The 8377-nt window shown below is 33.7% G+C and overlaps 1 protein-coding gene across 3 annotated transcripts in view; it reads left to right on the forward strand.

The window, feature by feature from the left end:
- The window catches only part of KIAA1324L (KIAA1324 like), a 183635-nt gene extending 176277 nt beyond the window's left edge, over positions 1-7358 (forward strand). For all 3 annotated transcript variants that reach the window (XM_021715671.1, XM_021715672.1, XM_021715673.1), the window contains 3 exons: positions 466-592; positions 5848-6026; positions 7040-7358. In XM_021715671.1, coding sequence (XP_021571346.1) covers positions 466-592; positions 5848-6026; positions 7040-7223 — 490 coding nt within the window. In that variant the 3' untranslated portion in view covers positions 7224-7358. The remainder of the gene's footprint in view (positions 1-465; positions 593-5847; positions 6027-7039) is intronic.
- Positions 7359-8377: the final 1019 nt, after the last annotated feature.

The following is an 8377-nucleotide window of genomic DNA, read 5'->3' on the forward strand; positions in this document are numbered from 1 at the left end:
GTTGATTAACATTTGGATTCTTTCTACCTTTTGGCTATTATTAATAATTCTGCTATTAACATTTCATGAACAAGTTTTTGGGTGGACATATGTTGCATTTCTCTTGGGCATGTAGCTAGGAGAGGACTTGCTGCATTATATGGTAACTATGTATTTTGTTGTTTGAGGAACCGCTCGCTTGTCCTACAGCAGACACACCATTTTACATTCCTATCAACAGTGTATAGGGGTGTCAGTTTCTCCACAACCTCCTCACAGCACTTGCTATTATCTGTCCTTTTGATTCTAGCCATCCTACTAGGTACACCGTGTTATCTCATTGTAGTATCCTTTCTTTTAGATTTCTTTTCTACTTTTATTTCCTCAGCATCTATACAGTGCTCCCACTATGCGACAGGCACTCAAGTGTTGATTGGACTGCACTGAATATGTTGCAAAAACTGTCTTTTTTTTTTTTTTTTCCAGCAAATGCCCAGCAGGAACTTGTGATGGATGTACATTCTATTTCCTGTGGGAGAGTGCTGAAGCTTGCCCTCTGTGCACGGAGCATGACTTCCATGAAATTGAAGGAGCTTGTAAAAGAGGATTTCAGGTAAGATCCACACCCATCTAAGCAGAACTGTGTCATTGAAGATATAGTTGAGTATCTGGCATCCCATCATAAAAACTCAGACTCACAAACCTGGCTAAAGCTTATAGTTAACCTAATATGACATTAATATGCATTTAAAATCAAGTTTGATAGCTAAGCCCAGATGCTGGGGTAGTAGCTGCAGATGTGACTGGGACGGAGGAAAATGCCTCATGAAAAGGGAGTCATAGGCTATGGATATTTATCAAGGCGTGATACCATTAAATCAAGATGTGATTTGTATAATGCAGATATAAGTATAATTTGGGGATAGTATAACTGACTCACCATGAAAAGCATGTTTAAAAAGTAAAACATATGAGAGAGAGCCCCCCAAACCCCAGAATTTATTTATTAAAAATTGTGTATTTATTCTTACATGTTTAAACTTCAGTTACCTTCAATGTACTCTCTGTTTGATGTAATACACCTATCAAAATGCTTTTTCCACTGCTCGGGAAAAAGCAGTTTTTGAATTTGTCAATTTTGGTGCCTTTTAGTACTTTTGCCGGTTTTTGTTTCACCTCTTCCACATCGGAAAAACATTTCCCTTTGAGGACTTTTTTTTTCATCCAGGGAAACAAAACAGTCATTCAGAGTGAGATCAGGTGAATAAGAAGGGTGGGGCATGTGGGTCATGCTATTTTGGGTCAAAAACTGCTGAACACTCAGAGTGGTGAGGGAAGGTGCACTCGTAAATCACCCAACCTGAAATGGACAAACACAGTGAAAGACTCTTCAAGATAAATAAATAAATAAATAAATCACTGAAACCCAACACAGTCCCTGACAAAAATGTTGGCTGGTGTACTGATGTCCATGGGTTCCTAGTATACTTACCTAATGTGGGAAGCCTGCACTATAAAAAGGCCCTTCAAAAAATATTTCCAGTTTTTGGGGGTTCCCTTTTACATACATATAAAAATCCTACTCTCTATACTTTCTCTGCAGTCATACCCTATATCTTTGGTTTCCTTTACACATTTAATAGATCATTAAAAATTTTTCTTCTTATTTTTTTAAATCACAGGTTTTTAGTTGCCGACAAATATTCTGTTCTTTTTATAATTTGAGATTTAATAATTTCCCTGTTAGACATTTGAATAAAATTTTAAAACTATCTTTGTGTAAATAACCCTGTAATAAACTTTTTATGGAAATTTGATTATTTCCTTAGCGTTTATTACTAGAAAAAGAATAATTGGATCCAGGGAATAGACATCTTTAAAACTATTGATACATATTAACAAATTGCATTGGTTATATTAATTTTGACTTTTACTAATAGTGTTTGAGAGAGCAAACTTTACTGCAATAGATTATGGTAGTACCATATGATAAACAGCTCAACTTGATCTGCTTCAAGACTACTTGTGTACCTCCTAACCATCCTCAAAGTGGCAGGAAAGAAGCACAGATGAAAGCAAATTAGTGCTGGAAATCCCAGTGGCAAGTAGGGATCAGAGATTTCGGTGGGATTTCTGAAAGCTAAAAGGTAGATGGAATAGGACTGATCTTCCGGCCAGCATGAAGTGGAGAACATGCTAGGACACTCACTGAGTAAGGGGATCACAGCGAGTGAGCAGTAGTGCCCAGGAAAGTCTTAGAGAGCTTGTAGTTAGCAGCGTGGAGGGCAGTAGTGTGAGAGGGGATAAAATCAGAATGATTCTACCCAGTACTATACATTCAGAGCATTAGACAGCAATTGTGTTTATCTCACCATTAGGGGAAAAATATCATAGAAGAACTATTTTCTAAATTAGTAGTTTTTTAAATTGCGATGAACATGAACCTATAATAAGAATTATATTGTATATCAAACCCAGTACACATACACAAATTAGACACACAAATATATGTCTAAAAGTGAGTTTCATGAAACTGTACTTATTTTCATATTTTATGAAGTACAAGCATAAAGTTAATATGAAGTATATTTTTATTAACAATTTAATGCAGAATAGGAAAAATTTCCAAGTAGATGACACTGAAACAAAAATTAGGACATGTGTTATTTAATTTGTCAAATGTGCTTACCTGTAGATGGTTTATTCCAGTTCAGCACCCAGGGTCAGTACTGCTCGCTCAGCAAGTGCTCTGTTGAGTACGCCAAGGATGAAAATTTCAGGTTCACAAACATGGTTTCCTGTTAGTCCTCAATAATAATGATGCTTTTTCTGCTTCACAATAGAAATTATTTACCCTTATTCTAAAGTTATGATAAACTTATTACTTATAGTTATTTTTTTAGGTAAATGAAAAACTAAGCTACACTCCATTCTTTGGACACCAGGTTTAACTCAAGGGCTCTGAGAAACTAAATGATTTTTTATTCGAACACTCTTATTTAATATTTATCTTCTGGAAGGTAATAATGAGAAGCTTAAGACAGTGAGGTTATAATAATTTATCTAATTTCATTCAAACTGTCCTCATTGATAAGGTTCTCTTCCAAATTTTATAAGAGTGTTGAGAGTATATAGTTGCTAGTTGATTCTACTTAAGTATTTGTTTTTGCCTTTAAGAGTAATATCTTTTGGATCATTTTGACTTGCTTGACATGTTGAAATTTATGATTTTCACCTATAATTACAAATTTAATTTGAGACATACCAGAAGCAATTAAACATGTCCCTCTGTTATACTTAGATATCAATTTTGAAAATATTTGCCAAAGGAAATTGAGCTTTAATTGGAAAAATATGAATGTCATTCCTGAGTTCATGTACTTTACTAAACATATTCCATTTCAACTACAAACAAATGGGTATGATACAGTAAGTGGAAATGGCCATCTCCAAACTCTGAATAAAATATTTCAAAGAGTCACTCCCCAGTAAGCTTTGTATACAAATGACAACTTTTGCTGTGTTTTCCATTATGTCAGTAAACCAGTGTGGATTTCTTTGGATACTAAAACATCATGGTGGAAAAAATAGTTATTGCAAAATATTGCAATGGGTATCTTTTAATTTTTAATCATCTGGCTGTGTTTCGATCCTATTTCTTACACCACCCTTTATAATTTTTTGCTTTATATTGACTGATCATGCACTTCCCCAGTTCTGTATATATATCTAATACAGATATGTTTGAATTTAAATTTACATGATACAAGAAGTCCTCCACATATAGCTGATATAAACAAAAAGAATTGCACAACTTGCTATAAAAGTACTCTTATCAAATTGGATCTCAAAAATCTATACCAAGTTCTAAGTGTATATTAAGCATTACTTTTAAATGTCATGCAGTAGCAAAGATTTGAAGAAATACTGTGTTATCACTGAGAGGAATGTTTTTAAATTTGTCATCAAATTTATCTTACCCTGTTAACAAAATATCTCTACATGCTGGAAGAATTTTTCAGCTGCAGTGTCAGCCATTTTCTGTTTCCCAATAAGATGTGATTACATGATAGATTAAGGCTTTCTAATTAATAATCATAAAATTATTAAGATATTTTGCCAATATCTTGATTTTTTTCTGTGTCAATATTTGAGGAGCTTATTGAAAAGTTAAGCATTCTGGGTTTTCAAGTATCTTTTAGGATTATGTCATAAGACATTAGAGCTTGCCATTTTCATTAAGTGATGCAAATTTGATAGAAATATATAAACACTGGCACAGTCTTTTCTTCTCATGACATTTTTCTCTTTATTGTCACTGTTTACACTTAGAGATGCAGCAGTTGAATTTGAGCATGCCTCAGCATTTCTCACCTCATCATTTTTATAAAAAATAAGTGACTCATTTTAAAAATAATTTATTTGTACTAAGTGTAGTGAAAATGCTACAGCTATCATATATTAACAAAAAAATTCAATCACTCATATCCTTTCTAAAAGACATTCTGAAAGTTGCTCTCCAAAACCTGATTGAGACTTCTTCAAAGTAAATGAGATTCTCTTGATCATTACTTCCTAACTGCAAAAAATATGTTTAGGTCTGTAAAACATAAAATTAAACATTATGGTGTTATTATTCTATTAGGGTTTTGATAAAGTGACCATCATACACAAGAAAATTTAATGAGACACATTAAATGATTGGTGTCCTGTGTCATTTGTTGTCAATGGATATAATCATCACACAAATTGTTACTGGTCACTTTGTATGTGGAAATATATAAGGAACCATGTACTGTACTCTGATTTTCTGTTTTGATCTGCTTTATTTGATTTATGTTTAAAAAATAGTTGTTTGAGACCCAGTAGATCGATTTTATTATTCATTAGATAATTGTAACTTGCAGTATGAAAAAACATTGCCCTAAAGGAATTGAGTATTCTATTTTGGGAGGACGAGAGTACCTTTTGTGAGTAGTAATGACCCAGAATCATGCCCTTCTTATTTTGGCATGGAGAGGAAGGTTATAGTCTATGTGCCTACCTACTCAGTCATGAGCCCCTGCATGTCTTGGGTCCAGGGTCTGCTCTTCTACTCAGAGAAGAGGCTTGTTGGGAAAATGGGCTTACATTGTGGGTGGGTAAAACCCATTCCCACTAACTGTATTAAGTAACCTAAACTTTCATTCAAAAACATGACTGAAAAGTCAGAGGCCCTCAAAAATTAAAAAAAAAAAAAAAAAAAGCCGGGCTTGGTGGCTCAGCCTGTAATTCCGTGCCTTTAGGAGGCTGAGGTGAGTGTATTGCCTGAGCCCGCGGGTTCGAGACCCGCCTGGGCGGCGAGACCTCATCTCTACAATAAAAATAAAAAAATCAGCTGGGTGTGGTAGTGCATGCTGTAATTCCGGCTACTTGGAAGGCTGAGGCGGAAGGATCGCCGGAGCCCAGCAGGTTGAGGCTGCGGTGGCCGGGAGCGGCCACTACTGTACTCCAGTCTGGGCGACAGAGTGAGACTCCAACTCAAAAAAAAAAAAAAAAAAAGACCAAAAAGATGTGTCCAGATGGGGGGTCATCCTTATTTCAACCTCCTCAACATGGGGTGAGCCCTTCCCCATGTGACAACCCGTGTTTTTGTTTTTTTACATTTTCATTCATTACTTCCTTATTTACTCACTTTTATATCTTTTTTCTTTCTGGGGCTTCTATTAAATGAATGCTGAATAATCTTCTATGATTATTATAAGTAAAGGGTTAACGAAACCCTTTCTTCTGTAAAAGAAATTGACTTTGTAACCACTCTAGCTTTCACAATTGAATCAGAATCTCATTTTCATGTCATCTGTTGTTTTACTTATTTATTTTTAAAAGGAAACCTTATACGTATGGAATGAACCTAAATGGTGCATTAAAGGAATTTCTTTGCCTGAGAAAAAGTTGTCAACCTGTGAAACTGTTGACTTTTGGCTGAAAGTGGGAGCAGGCGTGGGGGCTTTCACTGCTGTTTTACTGGTGGCTCTGACTTGCTACTTCTGGAAGAAAAATCAAAAGTAAGTGCCCTCATTGAAATGATCACATCAGAACTAGAGGGTCTGTTTTGTTGTGAAAATTTTAGACTTCATTATATCCAATTAATAGATTATTTCAGAGACACAAGAAGTTTCTTCTTATGAAGGAATTTTAAGAAAGGCATTTGAGAAAACAAGCAGAAGAAATGATTATTATTCTGATAATAGAAAGATTATAGAAATTAGAGATTGTTGAATTAGAGCTGTTTGTTATAAAACAAGGAAACTGGAGGCTTCATGTTGTTCAGGTAGATGTTAGCAGAGCTTAGATTGGAGGTCAGATCCTCTCTCTTTCTTTTAATGACATAATTCTGTCTTCTTGCTTTACCTTGTCCTTAATTTCTTATGAGCAGATATTTGCAAAAGCATAGGCCAAGTGTATAGGCAAATATCACATTTATTTACTCCAGGTCCAAGAATCTGAAATGGAATATTGAACTTAACTTTTGAATGAATATTGATCTGTTACATGACTTGAATCTTTTAAAAAGAATTACATCTCACTGGCGCTGTGGAAATTCTATATTATACTATCTAGGGACAATTATAACATCTGGGTAGTAGTAAAAAGGAACAAAAGATATAGAGAAGCCATAAAGACCAAATCACTTGCCTGTTTGTTATTTTTATTAACTGAACTTTGGAGAACCTGATAGTAAATTGGTTTACAAATATTCATAAATTAAGAAAATACATTCATACATGAAAGCTTTGTTTTCCAAAAGTACTTCATAATTGAACAATGTAGTCAATATAAAGTAAGTGGTATGCTTAAATTTACTGAACTTATTCTTGGAGATCCTGCAAAAAAATATTTGTGTGTAGATGCTGGATAAATGAGAACACATATTGCCATGGTTATAGGTAAGGGAAATTTGTTGGCGGAGCAACTATACTGCAAGCCAATTTAATGAACTGGCATATGACTACATAAAATAAGTATTAATCTATGTTAAATAAATGATTATTTATTTATTTATTTTACCACTACTTAGACTGGAGTACAAATATTCCAAGTTAGTAATGACGACTAACTCAAAAGAATGTGAACTCCCAGCTGCAGACAGTTGTGCAATCATGGAAGGAGAAGATAATGAGGAAGAAGTTGTCTATTCCAATAAACAGTCATTACTAGGAAAGCTAAAATCTTTAGCAACAAAGGTGAGAGCAGAATTTTGACTTGATATTTCTGGGCATTTATAAATCAAGGGTCATATTAACCTAATGCTAGCATTTATGCCATCTCTGTTATTCAGCATGTTTGTATTTCAGTGGGTATTTATCCAACAGAAATACTCTTAGAATTGCATGATGCAAATACAATAATAGTTACTTCAGCATTGTTTCTGGTGGTTAACAAAGTAGAAACAACCTTAAACACCATCAAAAAGGATTTAGATGAGAAATTTTCATATATACTGTGCAACTCTGCAGCTGTTAAAGATTGAGATATCTATGTGTACTGATAAGTCATTAGGTCCAAGATAAGGTGAAAACAAACTATCATATTTCTATTAAATATACGTTTATGTTAGTGTTTGTATAGCAAACTATTAACAGTAGCTGATAGTGGAATAGTGAAGTAATGAGAGTATGCAGTCTTTGAAAGTACGTTTTGTAACATTTGAATTTTCACAAACATACTATTTTGTAATTAAAAAACAAAACATTTGGGTTAATAAAATATCTCATATTCATCCATAATGTTATTTTTTTTTATTTTATGATAAAGTTGTTTTACTTAGAGAAAATAAATATTATATAAACCATTGAGATATATGAGGTACCATATCAGATGTTAACACATTTGTTAGTTTGGGATTTGGGGGATGGCTACCATCTCCAAACATAACATCAAACTGTAAATATTGTTTGCAAACACATTTTATTCACCATTGACTTAAAAGATGGAAAAGTACCTGTTTATCCACTCAAGATTAAAAATAGGCTGAAACAGAAGAAAGAAAATGACTTTCAAATGATTTATAGCAGGATGGACAAGTGACAAAAGGTTGCATTTAGAGAGAGTATTTAGTAATTATTTCCTTTTACTCTCCTAATTTAGGCACACAAATATATTATAGAGAATTATTTAAGAAGAAAATAAATCATCTTTCCCTCCTACTAATGGTTAATCTTTTTTTTTTTTAATTAATATGGAAGTGTAAGAAGGGCACTATTGCCATGGATTAACAAATATATAGTGACTGTTAAAAATTGAGACTTTTTTTACTCTACTTGCAAGCTAACAAGTGAGTCTACCATAGTTTCATGAACAAAGGGTAGTTTAGTACTCACAGAGAAGTATGAGCCAGAGTAGTAGCATTTATATC

This window comes from Carlito syrichta, unplaced genomic scaffold, assembly GCF_000164805.1.
Source record: "Carlito syrichta isolate Samal-C Ts95f unplaced genomic scaffold, Tarsius_syrichta-2.0.1 Scaffold307260, whole genome shotgun sequence".
NCBI classification, from domain to species: Eukaryota; Metazoa; Chordata; class Mammalia; order Primates; family Tarsiidae; genus Carlito; species Carlito syrichta.